Source organism: Cicer arietinum, chromosome 6 (assembly GCF_000331145.2).
Source record: "Cicer arietinum cultivar CDC Frontier isolate Library 1 chromosome 6, Cicar.CDCFrontier_v2.0, whole genome shotgun sequence".
Taxonomy (NCBI): Eukaryota; Viridiplantae; Streptophyta; class Magnoliopsida; order Fabales; family Fabaceae; genus Cicer; species Cicer arietinum.
Window position 1 is genome coordinate 55,587,054 of NC_021165.2, and position 25,986 is coordinate 55,613,039.

At 33.6% G+C, this 25,986-nt stretch overlaps 1 protein-coding gene across 3 annotated transcripts in view; it reads right to left on the minus strand.

Annotated features, from left to right (window-relative positions):
* Positions 1–9,609: 9,609 nt before the first annotated feature.
* Positions 9,610–25,986, minus strand: part of LOC101503376 (structural maintenance of chromosomes protein 6A-like) — a 58,966-nt gene continuing 42,589 nt past the window's right edge. For all 3 annotated transcript variants that reach the window (XM_004514451.4, XM_027330518.2, XM_012719929.3), the window contains 11 exons: positions 25,405–25,519; positions 25,212–25,297; positions 25,028–25,123; positions 19,987–20,123; positions 19,806–19,908; positions 12,225–12,304; positions 12,040–12,118; positions 11,864–11,921; positions 10,922–11,019; positions 10,626–10,720; positions 9,610–9,868 (listed from right to left, as the gene is read on the minus strand). In XM_004514451.4, coding sequence (XP_004514508.1) covers positions 9,811–9,868; positions 10,626–10,720; positions 10,922–11,019; positions 11,864–11,921; positions 12,040–12,118; positions 12,225–12,304; positions 19,806–19,908; positions 19,987–20,123; positions 25,028–25,123; positions 25,212–25,297; positions 25,405–25,519 — 1,005 coding nt within the window. In that variant the 3' untranslated portion in view covers positions 9,610–9,810. The remainder of the gene's footprint in view (positions 9,869–10,625; positions 10,721–10,921; positions 11,020–11,863; positions 11,922–12,039; positions 12,119–12,224; positions 12,305–19,805; positions 19,909–19,986; positions 20,124–25,027; positions 25,124–25,211; positions 25,298–25,404; positions 25,520–25,986) is intronic.

Sequence of the window (25,986 nt, forward strand, 5' to 3'; positions counted from 1 at the left end):
TAATAATAATAATAATAATAATAATAATAATAATAATAATAATAATAATAATAATAATAATAAAACTAATAAAACTAGTGGATTTCACTTGGGGAGTGAGTGAGCCCACCCAACATGATGAATATGAACTTCATGTATTGAGTTTTCTATTTGAGATTATTAGATAATGTTATTATATATTAGTAGTAAGGGTATTTTAGATATTTTCTATTTTCCTATATATATACTAATTGTAACCCTATTAACTTTAGTTTGGTTCATTCTATGTTATGAAACCCTAGAGTGGTTGTTTCTCTTCTTCCTCTTTCTTCCCTTTTTCATTGTTAATATGGTATCAAAGAGGTTTGGTTGATTTTGGGATCTACCATAGAGAAGAGAGAGACTATTTTGATAGGAAAGACAACCACCAAAAGAGAAAAGAGAAGAGTAACTCTATTCCCGATTTTGTTAAATTAGTCTCAAAAAAACATCGATTGCGCATTCGTTAACCGTTGGATCGGGCTGATTTTTGGATAGAAGGTTCGCAACATTTAGATCTTCGTTTTCAACGGTCGGATCGGCTAAACAACGTCTATAGAGGGAGAAATCGTGCTCGCACAGCACCAGGTTATCCCTAATTTATTTTGTCTTAGTGATTGTGTTTGTCGTATTTTCATGTCATTATTTGTTATGGCTGGTGTTAAGGATGATTCTCTTCAAGCTGTTAGTGTTCATCTCAATGGACAAAATTACTCTTATTGGAGTTATGTGATGAAATTTTTTTTGATTGGAAAAGATATGTGGGGTTTTGTTGATGGAACTTATGTTAAGCCTACAGATAAAAATGATGAAACTCAATATGCAAAAGATCTGAAAACATGGAATGTTAGTAATTCAAAAATTATTACTTGGATTAATAATTTTGTTGAGTTGTCTTTTTGAGTACAACTAGCAAAATATGATACTGCTAAAGAGATTTGGGATCACTTGAAACGTTTGTATGTTCAGTCTAACTTTGCAAAACATTATCAGTTGAAAAGTGATATTAGAGCCCTTAAGCAGAGCAGTATGACCATTCAAGAATTATATTCTGCAATGACTAATCTGTGGGATCAATTGGCTCTTATGGAATCACTTGAGTTGAAAGCTGTCAAAGCATACATTGATCAAAGAGAGGAGCAACGTCTGGTTTGGTTTCTAATGGCTCTTCGTGATGATTTTGAAGGCCTTCGTGGGGGTATTTTGCATCGTTCCCCCTTCCTAGTGTTGAATCAGTAGTTAGTGAATTGTTGGCAGAAGAAATCAGACTTAAGACTCATTATGGTATGTTAGATAAGGAAATTCTCTCAACTCCTCCATCTGTTTTTGTTGCTCCTATTTAAAAAAAAACATCTCAAGGGAGAGTTGAGCTTGGTAATGATGAATGTGCATTCTGCAAAGAAAAAGGTCATTGGAAAGCATATTGTCCGAAATTGGGGAGAGCACATAAGAAGAATTTTAGGGGGCCATCGTCCAATGCTGTTGCTTCTGCTACTCCTACCATTGGCTCTAGTTTTGGTTCTGTATACTCATCTGAGACTGCTTCCCAAATATATGATATTGCAAAACAACTTCAAAGACTTCTTGCCACTCAATCACATGCCATGTCTGCCACCTCTTCTAAAGGTTTGAACTCATCTGATATGTCAGGTATATCTCCTTCCATATGACATACGATGATAAACCTTTTGTGTCTGTGAAACCTGTCTCGTCTGTGTCGGTTATGACTACTGATGGCACTCATATGCCACTAGCAGGCATTGGTTCTGTCTCCACACCTAACTTGTCTCTTTCTAATGTTTATTATATTCCTAATCTTACTTTGAGTGTTGCTTCTGTTAGTCAAATATGTGATTTTGGTTATTCGGTTATGTTTTCTTCCACTTCTTGTTGTGTGCAGGATCCACATTCCGGGAGGCTGATTGGGACATGCCATACATAGACAGGGGGGACTTTACGTTTTGGATGACCTACAACTCCCAGATACTGCAGCCTCAACAACTACTGCTGACTTATTATTTAGTTTTCGCTTGAATTCCTTATCTTCTAGTTTTTATTTATGGCATTCTCGCCTTGGACATGTTTCTGCTTCTAGATTAAAATATTTGGCTTCTACTGGAGCCTTAGGAAAGTTACAACCTTGTGATATCTCAGATTGTTGTGGTTGTAAACTTGCTAAATTTCCAGCTTTACCGTTTAGTAAAAGTGTTTCCGTTTCATATGCGCCTTTTGATTTAGTTCACTCTGATGTTGGGGTCCATCACTGGTTCTCACCAATGGTGGATCTAGATATTATGTTTCATTTATTGATGATTACACTCGTTATTGTTGGGTTTATCTTATGAAAAATCAGTATGAATTTTTTGACATTTATCATATATTTCGTGCAATGGTCAAAACTCAACATAATTTTGTTATAAAGTGTTTTCGTTGTGATTTAGGTGGTGAATATACCTCTAATAAATTTTCTGAATTACTTGCTTATGATGGCACTCGCCACCAAACATCTTGTACTGATACTCCTCAACAAAATGGAGTTGCCGAAAGGAAACACCGTCACATTATAGAGACTGCTTGTTCCCTTTTGTTGTCCGCTTCAGTTCTTAGTGAGTTTTGGGGAGAAACAATTCTTACTGCTGTTCATGCTATTAATAGAATTCCATCCTCTATCATATCAGGTCTGTCTCCCTTTGAAAAATTGTATGCTTCTACCCCTGATTACTATTCTTTGAAAGTTTTTGGTTCTACTTGTTGTGTTCTTCGCCCTCAAGTAGAGCGCAGTAAGTTGTCTTCTCGTTCAGCCATGTGTGTTTTTCTTGGTTATGGGGATAGTCAAAAGGGTTATCGTTGTTATGATCCTCATGCAAGAAAATTTTATATATCTCGTAATGTTGTTTTTCTTGAGCACATCCCTTTTTACTCTGTTTCCTCTGATTCTCAGATTACTAAGAGTTCTGAACTAACCCATATTGATCCGTTTGGTTCTAATGATAGTTCTTCTAGTGATTGTAATGTTGAGAATTGCAGGACAAATACTACTACTCCACATGATGACATCCCTCTTGTTCTCCCGGCTGTCCAACCACCTCTTGCGATTGTTGATCCTCCTCGTTACCCTTCTCGTCAACGTAAGTCTACTCAATTACCTGATTTTGTCTATTCAACTTACTCAGCTTCGTTTGCTTCTTTCTTAACCTCTATTCACAGTTTGTATGAGCCCTCTTCCTATAAAGAGGTTGTTCTTGATCCTCTTTGGCAGCAGGCTATGGCAGAAGAACTATCTGCATTGCACAAAACCAACACTTGAGAATTAGTATCTCTTCCTCCTGGAAAATGTGCTATTGGGTCTCGTTGGGTATACAAGATTAAAACTAAGTCTGATGGGTCAGTTGAGCGCTACAAAGCACATCTTGTTGCTAAGGGTTTCTCTCAACAATATGGTATGGATTATGAAGAAACTTTTGCTCCTGTAGCAAAGATGACCACTATTCATACTCTTATTGAAGTTGCATCTATTCGTCAATGGCATATTTCCAAATGGATGTCAAAAATGCCTTTTTAAATGGTGAGCTTCATGAAGAAGTCTATATGGCCCCTCCACAAGGAGTTTCTCATAATCCAGGGGAAGTATGTAAGTTAAAAAAGGCTCTATATGGTCTTAAACAGGCTCCTCGAGCTTGGTTTGAGAAATTCTCTACTCTGATCACTTCTCTTGGTTTTCGCTCTAGTGAACATGATTCTGTATTGTTTATAAGGTCCACCACTCATGATCGCATTATACTTTCTCTATATGTTGATGATATGATTATTACAAGTGATGATGTTAATGGAATCAATGAGTTGAAATTGCAGTTAGCCAAACAGTTTGAGATGAAGGACTTGGGAACTCTTCGCTATTTCTTGGGGATTGAAGTTGCCTACTCTCCTAGAGGCTACCTTCTTTCTCAATCCAAGTACATTGCCAACATTCTTGATCAAGCTCGTCTTTCTGATACTAGAGCAGCAGATACTCCTCTTGAGTTGAATGTAAAATATGCTCCCTCGGATGGTGTTCTTTTACGATTAGTGTATCTTACGATTATCAGACCTGACATTGCTTATGTTGTTCATGTTGTTAATCAGTTTGTTGTCTCTCCCACTACAGTACATTGGTCAGCAGTTCTTTGGATTCTTCGTTATCTTCGAGGAACTCAATTTCAAAGTCTTCTATTTCCATCGTCATCCTCATTGGAGTTACGAGCTTATTCTGATGCTGATTGGGCTGGTGATACCACTGATCGTAAATCCACCATAGGGTTTTGTATCTTTCTTAGAGACTCTTTTATTTCTTGGAAGAGTAAGAAACAAGACATTATCTCTCGCTCTTCTACAAAAGCTGAGTATCGTGTTATGGCATCCACTACTGCTGAAATAATTTGGTTGCATTGGCTTTTGTCTGATATGGGTATCTCTCTTTCTGAGCCAACTCCAATGCACTGCGATAACAAGAGTGCTATTCAAATTGCTCACAACTCGGTCTTTCATGAACGCACCAAACACATTGAAATTGATTGTCATCTTACTCGTCATCATCTTCAGCATGGAACTATTACTCTACCATTTGTCTCTTCTTCATTACAGATTGCTGATTTGTTCACAAAGATGCATTCCATTAAACGTTTCCGTTTTTTAGTTGACAAACTCTCGATGCTCCATGTTAATGCATCGTCAGTTTGAGGAGAGATATTAGATAATGTTATTATACATTAGTAGTAAGAGTATTTTAGATATTTTCTATTTTCCTATATATATACTCATTGTAACCCTATTAACTTTAGTTTGGTTCATTCTATGTTATGAAACTCTAGAGTGGTTGTTTCTCTTCTTCCTCTTTCTTCCTATTTTCATTGTTAATAGAGATAAACTTGTTTTTTAGTGAAAATAAAGTCATTAGATTCATTACATCCATACCTACATTTCATATGAAGACACCGAAATCTGATTCTTCCTCTTTTGTCATGCGAGTTGCTATGATGCCCATAAGATTACATGATAATGTGATTTAATGTTTTTAAATGTTGATATTTTAATAAGTGACTAGTGTTATGCATATAAAAAGTTAGGAATAATATGTTAATTGAATAATCTTTAACTCCTAACTCAACTGATAAATGTCAATATTGTTAGGTTGAGATTTCATATATAGTTATGTAAGTAAATTATGATAGAATTTATCATCTCTTTCTAAGACAAAAGAAATGTTAATTGAATAAGGGATTATAATTTGTTCTCTCTCAAAATAGAAATAAAGAATGATTAATTGAGATTTTGCGGTGGTTAGACTTAGATTATAAATGTGAGTAATTAAGAATATATCATGGCCAGAATTAAAAATTTATTATGAATGTGTTATGATGTTAATATAATGTATTGATATTGTGTGTTTGTACTTATGTTTATTAACTCTTCCTTATTAGTATTTGACGTAGATGTATGGAAGTTGTAATGAAATCAATATGAAAAATGGATAAACCATAGAGTTTAATGTTTTTAATTCATAATTTTCCCGAAAATTTATGGAAGTTGTAATGAAGTCAAGATGGAAAGTGTACGACAAGTACAGTTTAATGTTTTTAATTCATAATTTCCATGTATTATTAGGTAGTTAATTGGTAGGTGTATTTAAGGATCTTGTGCAATTAGGAACATTAAATCATAATAAATAAATTAGGATTCCTAGTGTTGATTCTAACAGAAGGATTTATATAAGGTTATGTAGGGGTTTCTGTAGTACGGGATACCCTTTATCCTAATGTAGTAACTGTATTGAATCAAAAAATGTTATCAATTGATTAAAGTTGTAATATTTCATTTGAAAGTAAAGTTTAAAGGAATTGCAAATATTTTGTCTGAGCGATGAATGTAACATCCTAGATTCATTTGAATTTAATATAGGTATGTATATTTTAAATTATTCCAAGGTTTACATTTTTATCCAATGTGTTGAACAGAGATAATTGGTTTAGTAATTTAATTAAATAAAGTTGTAAGGTTTAGGTATCACATCATAAACTAAATTAAATCATGTGATTATGAGTTATAGTGTTGATGCATTATGTGATGTTATGATTGTCTTGAATTACAAATGAACATATAATGTGATTTTATGACTTCGATGCAAGTGTGTTGTAAATTATTATAACACGCGTTATGAAATTATGTTTGTGTAGAATAAACTATTCACATTAGTATGTGATATGTGTTGTTACAAATGATTGATAAATTGTGAATTAATTTACACAACTATTGTTATTAACCCTCACATATAGCTTAATTCCAAAATATCATATTATTTTATGACAATTAAAAAATTATTCAAAGTTCTATAATATAACTATGAAAATTATAAATTAAAACTCCATTGGTTCGGTCTAGCAGTATAAAGACATGTATTGGATCTAATAAGATCTAGGGACACTATCCTCTCACCTTAAATTTAACATATATATATATATAAAGTATTTAACTTATTCAAACATTTTAAATTAACAAATTTTATAATAAGTATTCAAATAATAAATTTATAAAATTGTATATCTGATATCCTCTAAAATTTATATTAACATATACATCATATCAATGTATTACTACTATTTTATTTATTTTTAAACTAGAATTAATGAAAATTATAGAATCATAATAATAACATTTATGAATTAAATATAATTTTTGTCAATTATCTTTTATTTAATATTCGTTTTGATCATTTTTTTTATTCAATTTCGTTCTTTATCTTTTATAACTGATGAATGTTAGTCTTTTTCATAACCACAACAAAAAATATAGCAACATCTAGTCACATAGATTCTTTCTAACAATTGTCAATATGTATCCACTATAATATTCTTTCAAAAAAACATTCATCTAACACAATAATAAAGCTCGCGCTTGATAAAATTCTTTTTGAATGCTTTAAAACATATATAAACTATTTGAATTAAAATATATTTATCAGAGTTCTATGCTTTACGCTCAATCATTTTGGTTAACGTTTGCATCTCTGTCTTACTGCAGCTGCTGGCACAGAGTTAATCGGTGCTTATTTCTTAGATATCGTCAATGTTTCTTCTTCAGGAAAAGAAATTGACGACCTGTAGGTCATCTTCCTCCACACGACATTGCTCCGTCAGGCTTTCGCCAATTTCAAAAAATTCCCCACACAGACCATCATCGTTGTATCTTCGTCTCGTCCTTGTTAAATTTGGACACTTAACTTTTGTTGGAATTCAATTATGAGTGGTTAGTCCCACATTGACTAAGAATGGAGGAAATATTGGATATATAAGAGGAATGACCCATAAACCTAATGCCTTAAGATTTTGGGTTGAGATGTGGTTTCAAAGTCTCCTAAGGATCCTAGACATTTAGCCCATTCCGGATGTTGCGCTCCCCCGGACTCCCCAACAAGTGATATCAAGTCTAGTGGTCAAAGCACTAGGATCAAGTCTAGTGGTGGGTAACTCACAATTCAATTATGAGTGGTTAGTCCCACAATTGACTAGGAATGAAGGAAATATTGAATATATAAGAGGAATGACCCATAAACCTAATGCCTTAAGGTTTTAGGTTGAGATGTGGTGTCAAAGTCTCTTAAGGATCCTAGACGTTTAGCCCATTCCAGATGTTGCGCTCCTCCAGACTCCCCAACAAGTCATAAACCTAATGCCTTAAGATTTTGAGTTGAGATGTGGTATCAAAGTCTCTTAAAAGGATCCTAAACGTTTAGCCCATTCCGGATGTCGCGCTCCTTTGGACTCCCCAACAAGTGGTATCAGAGTCTGGTTCGGCCTAGTGGAGGAGCAAAGCACTAGGATCAAGTCTAGTGGTGGGTAACTCACAATTGAGGGGGAGATTGTTGGAATTCAATTATGAGTGGTTAGTCCCATATTGATTAGGAATGGAGGAAATATTGGATATATAAGAGGAATGACCCATAAACTTAATGCCTTAAGGTTTTGGGTTGAGATGTGGTGTCAAAGTTTCTTAAGGATCCTAGATGTTTAGATCATTTCGGATGTCGCGTTCACTCCCCAACAACTATACAATAATTGATCCAAGTTTTTGAAACTCAAAAGTTCATGACATATACAAGTTTTTGAAAGGGTACGACAAAAATGATTAACATTCAGCATTTAAAAAAGATAAAAAACAAAAATAAATTAATAAAGAATGAAAATTATTTTTATACATACACGTCTATTTTATATATTTAAGTTTATTTTCGTTGCTATACTCATAATGTGACTATTTTTTACAGGCACTCATTGAACTTAGGGCTAATTGTCATTCTTAGCACTTCGGCATTTTTATTGATTACTAATGCATCATTACTAACAATTTTATTTGTGGGATAATAGGGTGGATACTTGTATCAACTCGAAGTTTGTAAATCCCCAGAGTTGTTGGCTTTATATATAGTTGAGTTTTCGTTGTATTGCTAAAAGTAATTGTGATAAAGTCAAAGAGACGTGATAAATGATCCGAGCAATGGATAAATAGATGGTTTTTTTTTTTTACTTATTATGATGATGTGATTGATGAATATTTAATACGTTGATAATGATAGGTTTAGGATAGTGGTAATATGCCTATTATTACATGAACATTTGTTATGTATGTTGTATTTTCTTAATGTGTTTGAATTGTGCTTCTCACCTATACAAATACTTTTAAAATGATTAATGGATAACAGAAATTGGTTGGAGTTTTTCAAATGATTAATGTTTAACAGAAATTAGTTGGAGTTTTGTTTGAGTAATGAATTCATACTTTATGTTTGATTTGATTTAGGTAATAAAGAACAAGGAAAGAAAGATTAAAAAAAAAATATTAAAATTAAAGAATGAATGCAAAAGTAAAATGAATTTTTAGTTGTATCATATGAATTACAGTTTAATGAAAATATGTTAAGGTTTAATGGATAATTGACTTAAATATATATATATATATATATATAATCAATTGATAAAATGATGCTAAACCGAAAATATAACACCTTCGATAAGTTTTTTAACTCATAATATTAAATCAGCCATTTTATTTTTTAAAGTCATAAACTTTTATTAAACAGGTTAATTTTAATATATTTAAATGACATTAAACAATTTTAAATTAATGTCATTTTATAAATATAATTGATGTAATTATAATATTCAATCCAACAATAAATTTTATGTGATAAAGAATTATTATAAGTGTCATAATATTAAGTTTAACACCATAGTGTCAATTGATCTTATCCATATATATATATATTATATTTAACAATATTTTTTAATAACTTTATACTTAATAACAACAAAATAATAAAAATAAAAGGTATGGTTCAAGAATTTTGTAAATAAAGACATTTATGCAACTTTATTTCTATGTGATAGTGGTAGTTTTGCACTTTGATTTTGAAGAGAGAGTAAGCTGAGAGTGTAGAGAATTGGTGGAGATGTTCCACATTACGGACTGACCAAACCTCTAAAAATGTTTTAAGATTACATTAGATATTTTTCATCCATCAAAGAGGAAAGTGCTTAAATGGAATATGGAAAAAGCGAAACATGGAAATAATTTTAACTATTTACATTAACAAAGAATCAGATTTAAAAGGTATGCCATCTCCAACAAGCTCTAACCAACACAACACATTAAAAATAAAATATAAAATCATAGAAGTATATATAATTAGATATGAAACATGATGAAACGCAAAAATGATACAGATAAATCAAAAGAGATTTTCATAAAGATAATCACAGGTGATCAAGAACGGGGAGCTGCCATTTGCATCTTCTTTACCCTGTTCCCTGCCTTCACCAAGCTGCACATACAAAAGCACAAATACAGTCAACACTAGAGAGCTTACCCACTTAGATCGAGTTCAAGATATTCGCCATATGGAAATAAAAATATATTCATCATTCATCATGTCACTTCAATGATAAAATGATCCTAGTATAATATCATTAGACTAGTATCTAATCCTTAAAATCGGGGTGCTATCTAAATTAAAGATTTTTTTAATATTATTACAAATGTGGAGAGAGTGATGATAATGAATTCGTCCCTTTGAGAAAAAACTGAAATGAAGAGAGATTCTATTATTGATGAAATGAACTAGCGTCAGTTTATATAGGTAGAAGGTTCTAGAGAGTTGGCTCCGACTGATGCTGAGTCAGCATCAGTTAGTTACAATAGAATGAGTGCAGTGTATACAGTTTGTGTGGTTAGTTCTAGTTCTGTGCAGTTAATACTACTGCATCTACAGTTTGTTTTGTACATTATTCTGTACTCTAATAAATACTTCTTCTAAAAGTATATATTTGTCCAAACTGAAACTTAATTATGTAGTTTTAATTGGAAGTGCAGGGTTAGCTTAAACAGTAATTTAAAGTTAAACTTTCTATCTCCCATTACTTTGCTATGTTTTTATTTGGTCTGGTTCTTAACACCTACTTAAAGTAATATTTAGGTCAAGTACTAGTATAATAAATTATCGAGTACAGGCACCACTTAACAAGATTTCCAATATTTTAGCAATCCCCACAACAAATAATCATGTAACTTGAAACCAATACCCGGTATCATGTGGGGTGATCAATATCCATTGGGATCCTTGTGCCTCAGCAAATTCAATCAGAGTGTCCAGGCTGATTTTTCGACTTACTGCGTCCTGAACATCAAACCCAGTTCCATAGTAGGAAAGTTTGTTAGTTAACAAACAGATTTCAAAACTTTGTATACAAGATGCTTAATTTCCAACAACCAAAGATATCTAGCGATATAATTCACAAAGCGAGCAAAGAAAATCAATAATTTATTGAGTACACAGGCAAAATACTAATGCTAAATTATCAGCAGTCAACAACCATACCATAAAGACATCAAATTCATCCATTGCTCTAAATGGGGCCTCAGTCATTTCGTGAAGGGCTAATGCAAAGCACAAAGTTGAAAAAGAGCGCTCCCCACCTAATTATCAAAATAAACAAATATATAATTAAATAAATAAATAAATGCACGCACAACAAAATGTGAGAAAGTTATAAAATAAATTGCAGAAAAGTTAAGTATTAAAGTAACAATTAGAGGTATCTAATGGCTTATTAACCCATATAATTCACCCTTACTCAAGATTTAAGATTGTAGATAATAGATACTGTTGTCTCGATAGTTGTGGGTTTGGGTACTAAAACTAATGTGTGCTAGGTCATTGTATTTTAAAAGAAACAAAATACAAAATAATTTGTTGTTGGCTCTTCATTCTTTTTCCTTTTCCTCGAGGCAGTGGACACTTTAAAAATTGCAGCCCTGACCGTGTTGTACTTGTGTTGGACAATTCATGGACACTTCGGATACATAAAGTTAATTTTTACAATTTTTACTTATTTGTTTTGAATTTTCATCACAATACAGATAGAAAAACCACAAAATTAGGACAAATGATAGCATTTTATGATGTCTACAATGACTCATGCTAGCTATTAAAATATCAATTCTCTCTTGATTCAGATTTGTGTTTTGTTTTCCTAAATTAATTTATACGAATTTTCTTTGTTCTATTCTAGCTTTGTTGTGCCTCGTAACTTTTAGAATTAGTTATACCCCTAAATTGTATTGTACACATGTCCTCTTATATGTGGTTTCTGGTTTTCCCTAGAATCCCAAAGTTACATAAGAACATTCAATACAATTAATGTTTACAAAATAACTTTTTTTTACAAAGAGACAAAAGAACTGATAGTTTATCCTCCAACGAGAGTATGATATTTTATCCTATAATGGCACCATATTCATTATTATGCAACGCACGAACCTGAAAGCCCCCTTGTGTCTCGAACAGCTCTGTTTGATGCATCTTGGGGCATCTGTACCTATAAACAAAAATGAAATGCAAGGAACATGTCACCAATTTGAATCTAATTATCATTAAAAGATAAATAAAATAATAATAATTTGTCAAAGGCCTATAGCAAAAGAATACAAATTTACCTCAATCGATAAGGTCATCTCCTCATAATCAACTTTGATAACTCCACTAATCCCTTTCTTTTTCAAATGGCCGTTAAATCTGATGATGAGGATAATTTAAAGACCGGGTTAAGAGAGAGAAAAAAATTTCTTCCTGACAATGGAATACATATCAACAAAAAAGATTCATGTTAAAGGATTCATACTTCCAAGAAAGCTGATGCTTGAGATTAGTTGCATTAGTCTGAAACTTTCTCCTTCGAAACTCTAAAGCATTCTGGCAAGCCTTCAATAAACAATAAAACCACCTTAAATATGTTCAATTTGTGATTGCATCTTGTAGAAAGTAATGGAATAATACTTTGATGTCTTATGACTATAGTCTTAGATTTTTTATATAGGAAAATAAATTACATTGATAGCTGTCCCATTAGTTAGGACTAATAATAATAATGACAATAAAATAAAATAAAATAAAATAAAAGATCATAAATAAAATCATGGAGAATCAAATCATATTTTTCCTGATTCTCCAATTGGTGCATATATATCTTTATCATGCCTAACTAAGTTATTAGTCGCTCATAATTGAACCTTGCCAAACTTTCTGTCAGCAATCAGGATATTGATAGTTTGCAGATTAGAAGTTACAAAAGGTAGGTGTTGAAGAATCGAGAGAAATTAGATTTTATTCTCTTTTATTTTATATTATTATGTTTATTTTTATTCTATCATTATTACTCAGTTTTACTATTGTAATTTCTTTTCCTATATAAACAGCTTAGGGCTGTAATAATAAAACATGAAAGTATTTTGTCTTTTACTTTCTTCATGGTATCAAGAGCTCTGGTTAGGGTTCTGTAAACCTTTCCACAACCATTAGGGTTTGGCTCTCTAATCAACTGAGCTACCACAACCATTAGGGTTTGGCGCTCTAACCAACTGAGCTAAACCTAATGGCACACAATACCCCATGGAAGGTAGCCCTTATGGGTAGCGGCGACAACGACGATGGTTTGGCAAAAAAATCAGACGTAGTCAACAACCCTGACAATTTAGACAGCGCCATAAGTGGCGGTGGCAGCAGCCTAAGCAGCCAGAATGATTCTTCCAACTTTTTTGGCCATGAGGGAACTTCTAATACCCTCAAGGTTGAAATCCAGAAACTAAATGGAAAAAATTATGTCGAATGGTCCCAAACCGCAAGATTGATTTTAGACGGTAAGGGAATATATGGTTTCCTAACAGGAGAGGTGCAAATGCCTGCCACAACTGATCCAAAATACAGGTTTTGGAAATCTGAGAACTCTGTTATTATTGCTTGGTTGCTTAGTAATATGGAATCAACAATCAAAAAACCTTTTATGTTTTTGCCTACTGCCAAGGAAGTTTGGGAGGCTGTCAAAGAAACATATTCTGATATTCAGAATTCTTCTCAAATTTTCGATCTCAAATCACGATTGTGGCATACCAAACAAGGAGATAGAGATGTCACTACCTATTACAATGAGTTGATGACACTATGGCAAGAATTGGATCTCTGCTATGATGATCATTGGAAGTGTTGTGAGGACAGTGTTCTGTTTCTTAAGAGACAGGAGAACGACCGTGTATTCATGTTCTTGGTTGGGCTTAATAAGCGGCTTGATGAAGTCCGAGGCAGAATATTGGGAAAAATCCCATTGCCATCACTTCGGGAAGCATTCTCAGAAGTTAGAAGAAAAGAGGCGAGACAAGGTGTTATGATGGGTAAGTCACCTTCTGTTGGTGAGGTTGAAAGCTCTGCCCTAGTCACAAAAAATGAAGACGGGAAGAGCGCTGGCAAGAAACCATGGTGCGAACATTGCAAACGTCCAGGGCACACACGTGATACATGTTGGAAGCTCCATGGAAAACCTCTAAATTGGAAGAAAAAAGAAAGAAACGAAGGTCATGCGCTCCAAGCTGGTACATCTGATCAAGAGAAGCAGTCTCCTTCAAGCCCATCTCCTTTCACCAAGGAACAGTTAGATCAATTGTACAAACTTCTTGAGTCTCAAACTTCTTCTTGCTCTATAGCTCAGAGAGGTAATTTTCCAAATACTGCTCTACTTAGTGTCACTCCCAGCCATACTTGGATTATTGATTCTGGTGCTACTGATCATATGACTGGGGAGTCGAGTCTATTTTCTTCTTATAGCCCTTGTGCAGGTAACCACAAAATTAAAATTGCAGATGGCTCTCTTTCAGCCATTGCAGGGAAAGGTTCTGTTATTCTGTCACCTAAGTTAACCTTAAAAGATGTCTTACATGTTCCTAATTTATCATGTAATCTATTATCCATTACTAAATTAACAAAGGATATAAATTGTCAAGCTAACTTCTTTCATTCTCATTGCACTTTTAAGGATTTGAGCACGGGGAAGATGATTGGCAATGCTAAGGAGAGTGGAGGACTCTATTATCTTGACAATGGACTCGACTTCAAAGACCAACAAAAAACAAGTACCTGCTTTGAATCTATTTTTGTTTCTTCTAATAATGATGATATTATGTTATGGCATTTACGGTTAGGACATCCTAGTTTTCCGTATTTGAAACATTTGTTTCCTAAATTATTTTCTAAGAAGGATCCATCTTTATTTCATTGTGAAACTTGTGAATTTGCTAAACATCACCGTTCTTCTTTTTCTGCACAACCATATAAACAATCAAAACCGTTTGCAGTTATTCATAGTGATGTTTGGGGTCCTAATAGAATAAACACATTTTCTAATAAAAAATGGTTTATAACTTTTATTGATGATCATACTAGAATTTGTTGGGTTTATTTATTGAAAGAAAAATCGGAAGTTGGACAGGTTGTCAAAAATTTCTTTAAAATGGTGCACACTCAATACCAAACAAATATTCAAGTCTTCAGAAGTGACAATGGTAAAGAATATTTTAATATACTTTTGTCCGATTTTTTTCTTGCAAATGGGGTTGTTCATCAAAGTTCTTGTGTTAATACACCCCAACAAAATGGAATTGCAGAGAGAAAGAATAGGCATCTTCTTGAGGTTGCTAGAGCTTTACTATTTGCAAATAAGGTTCCAAAATATTTGTGGGGTGAAGCTGTTTTAACTGCATCATATTTAATCAATCGAATGCCATCTAAAGTTTTAGATTTTCATACACCTCTTGATGTTTTTCGAAATTATTTTCCTTTGACTAGTGTCTCTGCTGATTTGCCACTAAAAGTTTTTGGTTGCACTGCTTTTGTTCATGAACATAAACACCTTGACAAACTCGATCCACGAGCAATAAAATGTGTGTTTACCGGTTACTCTCCAACTCAGAAGGGGTATCGGTGTTTTGAACCAAAATCAAAAAGAATTTTTGTAACCATGGATGTTACTTTTGTTGAAAATCAACCATTTTTTAGTGACATTCATCTTCAGGGGGGAAATTTTAAGGAAGATTCATCTTTTACTTTTGAAAACATCATTACTTTAAGTGATATAGTGTTGTCACAAAATTCTGAGACTTATATTGATGCACCAAAAGAAAATGCCCAAGAATCCATATTGAAACTCAATCCACTTATGAATGAGGTTTCGACAGATTCGGGGGCGACAATTTCAAATGAAAATCACAATGATCAAATTCTTGATCTCAATAATAATAAAGGACCACCTGAAATGCCACAACATAATGACTCAGATAAAGAGACACAAAGCAGGTTTACTACAATTGACCCTACTTGGAAGGGAAATGTCTTTGAAAGAAGAAACCATAAACAGAGAAATGAAGGACCCATTCTCCGACCCTTCCAAGATTCTGAACCAATAGATAATCCAACACATCATCTTGATACATGTAAGTCTTCTTCTATTCTTAAGAGTCATGTCGAGTATCCTGATTTAGACCTTCCTATTGCAATTAGAAAACCTATTAGATCATGCACTAAATATCCTTTGTCTAATTATGTGTCATACTCAAAATTGTCTTCTTCATTTGCTGCATTTACCTCTAAGTTGTCTACTGTAGAAATTCCAAAAAATATACAGGAGGCTCTAAAAATTCCAAAGTGGAAAGAAGCTGTTCTTGAGGAGATGAGAGCTCTTGAGAAGAATCAAACTTGGAGAGTCATGACATTACCTACAGGAAAGAATACTGTTGGCTGTAAATGGGTATTTACTGTGAAATATAATTCTGATAACACAGTTGAAAGATACAAGGCACGCTTGGTTGCTAAAGGGTTTACTCAGACATATGGCATTGATTACTCAGAGACTTTTGCTCCCGTTGCCAAATTAAACACTATTAGAGTTCTCTTGTCCTTGGCAGTGAATTTAGATTGGTCTCTTAACCAACTTGATGTAAAGAATGCTTTTCTGAATGGTGATTTGGAGGAGGAAGTATACATGGATAGCCCACCTGGCTTTGAAGATAAATTTGGTTCAAATGTGTGCAAACTTCAAAAATCCCTTTATGGTCTCAAGCAATCTCCAAGGGCTTGGTTTGAAAAATTCACTCAGTCGGTCAAAAGGCAAGGATATATGCAGGGACAATCAGACTATACTTTGTTCATGAAGTTCTCTAATGTTGGTAAAATTTCAATTTTAATTGTATATGTAGATGATATTATTCTCACAGGAGATGACATTGTTGAGATGGAAAGATTGAAGAAAAATTTGACTAAAGAATTTGAGATCAAAGATTTAGGCGCGCTTAAATATTTTCTTGGTATGGAAGTTGTTCGCTCAAAGAAGGGAATTGTTGTTTCTCAAAGAAAATACATCCTAGATCTCTTGGAAGAAACTGGGATGAGTGGGTGTAGACCAGCAGATACTCCTATGGAATTAAATGCTAAACTTTGGGAGAAAGGCAGTGTTCCTGTTGAGATTGGAAGATACCAGAGGTTAGTCGGCAAACTTATTTATCTAGCCCACACTAGACCTGACATCGCTTTCTCTGTGAGTGTTGTAAGTCAATTCATGCATTCTCCCTATGAAGAACACTTGGAGGCAGTTTATCGAATCTTAAGGTACTTGAAATCCAATCCTGGAAAGGGTTTGTGCTTCAAGAAAACTAATGACAGAGAAGTCTCTATATTTACAGATGCTGATTGGGCAGGATCAATTACTGATAGAAAATCCACCACTGGATATTGTGCCTATGTTTGGGGATATTTAGTTACTTGGAGAAGGAAGAAACAAGGGGTTGTTGCTCGAAGCAGTGCAGAAGCTGAATTCAGAGCAATGGCTCAAGGAATCTGTGAACTTTTATGGATTCGTAAACTTTTGGACGAACTGAAAATGAAAGTTGACTCACCCTTAAAATTGTTCTGTGATAGCAAAGCAGCAATAAGTATAGCTCACAACCCTGTACAACATGATAGAACCAAGCATATTGAGATTGACCGCCATTTCATAAAAGAAAAAATTGATGCTGGAGTTATATGTCTGCCATTTGTGACTTCCGACCAGCAAACTGCTGATATCTTGACAAAAAGTTTGGCAAGACCCAATTTTGAGCGACTTATAGCCAAGTTGGGCATGACAGATATCTATGCACCAACTTGAAGGGGGGTGTTGAAGAATCGAGAGAAATTAGATTTTATTCTCTTTTATTTTATATTATTATGTTTATTTTTATTCTATCATTATTACTCAGTTTTACTATTGTAATTTCTTTTCCTATATAAACAGCTTAGGGCTGTAATAATAAAACATGAAAGTATTTTGTCTTTTACTTTCTTCAGTAGGCATATAATCCCAGCATCAATTTTCTATTTTAGGAAGTGGCAGTCAATCTCAAAATGTTTGGTTATGTAACGTTGAATAAGATTGTGAACTATATCTATGCTTGTTTTCATCATAGGGATTACATTTATAACACTGAATTCATATGTCAATTGGGCAAGAGTGTGAGTGATAGGGGGTCTACTTTGAGTAACTGCATATTAATGGGTGAAAATCTGGTTTCATGAAGGAGCAAAAAACATATTGTAGTTGACCAATTTTGTGGTTGAAACATTTACCGCAGAAACTGCATTATTGTGAAGCTTGACCTACGGAACTTGTGTGTGATAGGCATTTAGCTTTCACAAGAGGACAAATCATTTAGGAGGCCTATATTTCATTAGAGAAAAAAAAATCTCTAGAGTCATTAGAACTTCCTTCATCAATTCCAAGGAGGGGTCCACGAATAACCTATTAACGTAAATATGTGATAAGTTTGATGTATATGATTCACTATGAGGGGGAGTGTTGAGATTTTGTTGAATAATTTTGTTATAGTTAAGATATTATCTCGATTGTATTTTTGGGAGTTCTTAGTTTCCCTTTTTAGCTGATTCAATTTATTAATCTTTAAGGATAAATTAGGTTAGCCTCATGTATAAATATTGTATATTCTCCTCACTCATACATAAAGAAATAAAATACTATTCAGTCTTAAGTATTCCCTTCTACAAATTTTCAATCAGTTGCCATAGTTTCAACGTCACAGAGTAGCACACCAAAAATTCAAGAAACCAGGTCATATGACTCATCCATGGCTGCCAGTGCCACGCTATTCTGATTTTCTTTTCAAAACGGACATCATGTCCAAAAGCTGCCAATCGCCAAGTCAGTAGGATGACATGAATTGATTAATATTTCTGACATTTCAAAAGTCATAAATAGTCAAACACCTTCACAGAGATACTAACAGGTTACCATTAGACATGCTAAGCGAAGAAAGTAATGGAATAATACTTTCATGTTTTATTATGTTAGTAACTGCCATTTTAATGTTTTAACTGCTGTAATAACTGTTTTATAACTTCCACTTAATTACTAAATAAATAGAGAATAGGGGGAAGAGATAGGCATTGGATATTTGTTTCGTTTGGGAGAGACCAGGCTCTCTAATTCCTAGAGGATTGGTTATTTATGTCAGTTTCTGTTCTTGTGTGACAGTTTGTATTTGTGGAACTGCCTTGTTGGGGTTAATAACCGCAGGCAACCAATAAAGTATGCAGAATTCATATTCTCTCTGTTCCTATTTACTCCCTGTTTTATTAGTATTACTTAAGTCTTAGATTGTTTATATAGGAAAAGAAATTACAATGATAATAATAATAATAATAATAATAATGACATAATCATAAAAATAAAGAGAATAAAATAAAATCATAGAGAATTGAATTTGATTTTCCTTGATTCTTCAACACTAAGTGTAGAAATATTTGCTTTATTGACTAATGATAACAGCTTGGTAAACCCCATTATTCAGAGAGTCAGGATTGACTAGTCCTTTCATTAATTCTACGATTCCGTCTTGCTAATTTATTCAGAACCGTAAAATCCTACATTCCTATTTTATCCACACTAAGAAACCACAAACTGGAAGAACAAGTGACTGCCAGTCATCTTACTACAATAACACAACAAATATTAGGATGAGAACCTTCATGGAGTAGCATTAATAATTAATAATTCTGTAAAGGAACATAGTTCAAACAGAAATGTAGACTTGTAGAGCATAGAAGGATTAATTTGCATTAACTTTCACTCTACATGGAAAAGATCAGGTTGCAACAATAGTTTTAGAAGCAAATATCCAACAAGAATGAGTATATTTTCCTGAACCAAGTGAAAAACTTTAACTCTTATATGAAGCATGTGAATGGGAGCCCTTTGACTTTGGGTTAAGATTAGACAATGCAGAAACTCATAAACTTATGCTTTTGGGAGAAATCACAGAAATAATTTTACGATCCAAACAATATCCATAAAAAGTGATTAATGGTAAGATAACAACCAAAGAAAACATACATTCAGTTTCTGCCGAAGGGCTTTGTAAACTTGCTGCTTCTTTAGAATCTTTCGCTCTTTTTTCGCATATAGCATCCTCAGATCATCAATTGATTCAGAGTACCTACAGAGGAAAACCCAAACTAATGAAAAGCATAGTTCAATGTGTGTGTGTATAGTGTGTGAGAGAGAAAAGTCATGCCTTTGGCTCTCACGCCTAAGTGTATGATTTAGACGATCTAATTGGGCACTGATTTCCTCTGGGGTTTTGCTATCACAACCTCCTAACAAAGCAAGTTCATTCTGACAGCAAATTATGGAAGCCTTTTCAACATTCTCCTGCAGTTTCAGCCAAGGTTAGTATCAATAACTGTAGTTACTACTATATCTTTGAAGCTTAAATAATGCCTAAGGAGTAATAGTATAACATAAATTTAAAAAAAATCTTCAGAGTGCAACGAGACATGATGAAACTCACATAGTAGATTTCTTCGCACACCCAAAATAATCAAAACATAAGAGCAATAATAAGTAAGATGAACTTTCAATTCAGGACAGAAATCAGTTTTTTTATGTGCAATAATGAATGTGAAGGCACTGACATGATGAGATATACGAGTAAAATGCAACTGTAAAATAATAAGTGAAACAATTTAGACCAAAAACATAATTCTTGCCTAAGATTCAGGCTTTAAATATACTGATAAGAAAGGCATACCCAAATGATATAATAATAAAAAGCTGTAGGACAAATTAGATTCAGAGAACTAAAGATAGTGTTTATGAAATATATTAACTAAAAGTGAACTCCTGCATAATGCTAATTGTTAGAATATTAGAAAATATCTTATAATATCTTTTATATTATATTAGAGTATCTTAAATTATTTCTTAGAATCAATTTATAATCATAGAGATATCTTAGAATATGTCTCATTATTATTATGATTTATTCCTTATTTAGGATTGAGTCTATGTTTCTCTATAAATAGAGATTAGTATTGAGTCTTTTGAAATCAAGTTAGCATAAAACTATTATTAATAATATTTAAACCCTTATTATTTTCTCTTCTCCTTTTCTCTAAAATCCCACAACTTCAACATGGTATCAGAGCCTATTTCGATCCTCCTTGAACGATCTCGCCTCTATTCCGCTGTCGAGTTCCCAACAATTAGGGAATATTCCCATGAAGGTAGCCCTTATAGGTAGCGGCAACAACGATGATTTAGAGAAAAAAATCACAGCGCTAGAAAGAACACTGGGATGGTAAAGTTTACTTTGAGAATCATTATTATTTGCATGGTTATTGGGGGATTTTGGTTGATCGTTATGAAGAGATGATTGAGAATTATCATCCTGCTTTTTGTGATCATAGGTGGCTACTTGTGACTCATTTTGTGGGGTGTAAACCATGTGGAAAATTTGGGGATTACCCTGTTGAAAGGTGTTTGAAACAAATGGATCGGATTTTTGGTGGAGGAAACTCTCCAGCCTTTGTCGTGGCAGCTGTTGCAGCCCTTATGAATGGGCTCTTAGCTGACAGGTTTGGAAGATTTGCAATTCAACTGATGGGATTCTTCTTGGTGCACGATTATTCTCTCTTCGATGGTTCCAGATCTGCCCTTACTCTCCAATTTTGATCAACGAAAATATGTGTCATTGTTCAAACAGCCGTTATCTCTCCTGTTTTGGACGCATTTTCTTACTTTGATGATCGATCATGGCTTCATTTCGTTAGAGTTGCGCTGCTTCTTCTTTGATGTTTGTCATGCAATTTAGTTCTTACTAATATATTATAACAGTGGTTTCTATTCCCACCGACGATCATTTCGGTGGTGTCCCTTTTTCCACATATGAATTATATTAGTGATAACTTCTTCCGTTGGTGGTTATTCTAACGGTGTCTTTTATTTTCATGACTTACTTTATCTCGGCAATTTGATCTAGATGCACTGGCCTTGCCTTTCTCTCCTTGAAGCAGATTCAAGTTTAAATATTTTGAGTCTCCATTATTATGGTTTGAAGCTTCCAAATGCAGTTTTTTAGAAGAACTGAACTTGCTTTGTTCAATTGCCTGCCATGAATTTCTCTCAGGCTGATAATCAATCAGACTATCTGGCTAGGCTATAATTATAGCAATTCTTTCCGACTTCACATGCATCCCTGAGTTGCCTCTCCATATTTTTTATTATTTTGTGGAGCAAAACATTGTTTTCTTGTAGCAAGTTAAAGCTTAGTAAGTTTTAGCTTGAGGGGGAGTGTTAGAATATTAGAAAATATCTTATAATATCTTTTATATTATATTAGAGTATCTTAAATTATTTCTTAGGATCAATTTATAATCATAGAGATATCTTAGAATATGTCTCATTATTATTATGATTTATTCCTTATTTAGGATTGAGTCTATGTTTCTCTATAAATAGAGATTAGTATTGAGTCTTTTATAATCAAGTTAGCATAAAACTATTATCAATAATATTCAAACCCTTATTATTTTCTCTTCTCCTTTTCTCTAAAATCCCACGACTTCAACACTAATTATACAGACAGTATTTGTAAACTGGTTTAAGGCTAACAAACTGTGCCAGCTAAAGCATAACAGCATTGAGAAATACAGCAAAGCATAACTGACTCTGTTCGACTACTAAGTCTAACAAAATATAGAGTACAAACAGTTCTATCCTAACTATACTGACATCGAGAAATCTATTCTATAGGGCAGTTTGGAGATAGCTGTATGTGGCTGGATGGATTATAGTCCATTCTAAATATTCTACACAGGTTTTGAAAGAACAATAAGGTCCTTTTAGAGTTATTCTCATCGTGTGGCAGTATGGAGTATGAGTATCATCTAGCTGGAGAAGTGTTTGTTATATGTTACTCATCTAGATTCTAGAATATTCTATATGATTTAATAATTGTTAGATGCATTGGTTAAAGCAAGCCTCGCGATAAGAGTAGTTAATAACTGTAACAGAGTTGATAAAAGAACAAAATAACTCTATAAATATAGATGCAGCAATGTATCTGATTTATTCAATCAATTTTAGAGTACAGATACTTTCAGTTTCTCTTGCTTTCTCTCTATGCCATGTATCTCAGTTTAGTTTGGTAGATTACAACTGTAACTAAATGTGATCAGTTACATACAGCTTGAGAAGTATCGCCTAGATGCCTAGAATAATCTATTTGATTTAATAACCGATATAAGTGTTGGTTAAAACACAAACTAACTCTAGTAAGCCCCATAGTAGTTAGCCAACAAGCAAGTAAACTTGGCCACCAAATTACTTGGTCATGAAGTTACTTAGTCATGAACTTGGTCATGAGAAAGTAAGTCGGTTCACCATGACTTTAAACTACTGAAAAATATTAAGAGCCTCAGATTCCTTTTTCAAAAGGTACCATGTAACCCTGTAAAAGCATCAACAAAGGTGTTGTAATAGGTGAATCCAGTTGTGGATGTGAAGGAGGCTTGGACCCATAAATCATTGTAAATTCATTCAAAAGGTGCATTGTAAACCATTTGAGAAGAATGAGAAGGTAGTCTATGTGATTTACCCAAGCAACAAGAGAAACAAAAATCATCAGTACTCTTATTAGAGAATGGGATATTACAAACTTTGAGTACAATACGTTGAATATCAGCACTTGGAAATCCAAGTGGAAAATGAAGAACTAGCAATGGAACTATTTATAACAGTAAATTTGCAATGAGTAGAAGGAGAAACAGTGGAGTTGGAGGGTACAACACTAGATGCAGTTTTGTTGTAGGATGTTCGGAAACGGGTAAAGGCCATCTTTGTCAAGGTGTCCTTTGAGAAGAATCTCAAAGGAAGCCCGGCATTTAACAAGACAAATGTTAGGGTGATATTCAAAATAAACATGATTGTCTTTGGAAAATTGACTGACACTAAGCAAATTTTTGGTTATGTTTAGATAACACAAGTTGGTGTTTAGGGTTAATAAGTGATTTTTTTTTTTGAGAATCCAGAAGAAAGGGCAAACAAACCTTGACCATTGCCAATTACAATTTAACCGGGTCCTTCATATGGTGAGGGTTGTTGAATGTTCTGAGCATTGGACGTGACATGGCAAGCAGCACCAGATTCATAAGACCATTTGACGGGTGTTAGTTAGCCATCTAAACCTAGGTAGTTAATCCCAGATAGTGGTGCGTCGCGGCCAACCCCAAAACTGGGATAGCAAAATAGCGCGTTCCGGAATAGGTGGGATAACTGCTATTTTTTGGAAAAATTACACGAATAATAATATATAAACCTATATTTAATGTAAAATTAACAAATGACTCAAACTCTGAAACATTCATAATTAGTAATAAAAATCCACAAGTCTTACTCTTAGTCAAAATATACATTGAAATACCAACAAAAGTCAAGGAAATAAAGATGATGCATATTGAAGTTCCTTAAAAATTAAAACCCAAATGTTTGTTCTAGCATAATAATCAAAGATAAGCATGATCTTCATTAGCATATTCTACTTCTTCTTCTTAGGTGAAAGTAGAAACAACAAAATAATAGTGGGATCTCGCAGGAATCTTGTTTCACTCTGGGACAGCGGGATCTCGCTGGGAACCGCTTGAATTAACTACCTAAATCTAAACTTGAGGACGAGACCCTGAGGGCACCATGAGTTGTGGTACACGAGATGATCCATAGTATTGCAATTTGGAGTATGGCCAAAGCAAGGGAAAAGAAAATGCTTGCAAAGGCATGGAGGGTTGCTGAAAATTTTGCAACTTTGAGAATTCCATGGTGAGGCGATGTTGCAATTTTGAGGAGTTGAATCGAGTAAAAAAAACATTTGAAGCGATGGAAGCAAATTGAACCATCGTGACCGTACTTGTGGCACACCGAACATTAAAATGAGTTGGGAACGCCTCTACCACGACTGCCGAGTCCACCATGGCCACCACATTCACCTGAACCTTCAGCGGATGGTGATGAAATATGAGACACATCTTTGGTCTCGTCATTGGCATTCGACACAATAGACGTGGCAAGATTTACAAAAGGAGTATACATCTTATGAAAATGCTCAAGACGAGCCTCATGGCCTAAAAGTAGCATTTCAACTTTCTCAATTGAAATTAAACCAAGAAGGTGATGAAGCTTAGGATCTTTGACTACAAGCTCTACCTTTGCCTTCAAGTGAAAAATGTGGCAATGATGATTTAATCTACAAATTTAGATGACTAATATAAATCAAATTGCACCTCACGCCTTTTTGTAAGCTCCAGATAGTGTTCCTCTGCCTCCTTAATATCATGTAGGACCTTGTTTTTCATGACATTATCATAATGATCCTTTGCCTGTAATTTTTTAAGAAAAAGTTATTATTTAAATAACAATAGAAATGATCAGATGTGTAAGCACTGCACAAGAATAAAGAAAAGATACCTTTTTGGTTGAATCTATTTCTCTTTCAATATCCATTAGTTCACTCTCAGCCTTCTGAAGGAAAGCAAGCTCAGTGTTTGCTGATTCTACATTGTTAGGGTACACAAGATTATTCACCATACAACATTTCTATAGTTAAATTAACATTACTGCATATGAACACACTCAAGAAATAACAAGTAATGCACCATACCACACAGTTCATCAAATTTTACTTTAAGATCATTTGCTTTTGCCACTGCTTCATGCCTCCTCTGCTCAAGGCCTTCTAACAATACCTGCTCTTCTTTTATATTTTTGTTTATTTCCTAGCATTCAATTAGAATTAAAAATTGGTTAAACTTTGGGTTAAAAAATATCAGATTATGGCATTAGGGAGCAGCCTACCTATTTTTGTTTCCAAAAGTATTAGGCAAGAACAAATCTCAGGGAAGCAAGACACTTGCTTTAGACAAAACTGAAATTCTAGTACCGTATCTAATTGTTTGATTATGATTTCAGTTTGTATTTAGCAGATTTATAACTTATTAGACTTTTTTATATAGATAATCCTTTAAATATCAGTAGTACTTGATACATTCACAAAGATTTTCACTTGCTTCTACAATTTGAGTGAAATTCATAAGCAGTTGCACAATTTTACTCTAAAACTCATTTGTCCATATTTGTTGATACAATTATTATTTTAAATTCAATATAACAAGATTAATTATTACAAAAAAACAAAGGCTTTGATGTGAGGTTTTTGGGTTTTCTTTCCTTCAACATAACAGAA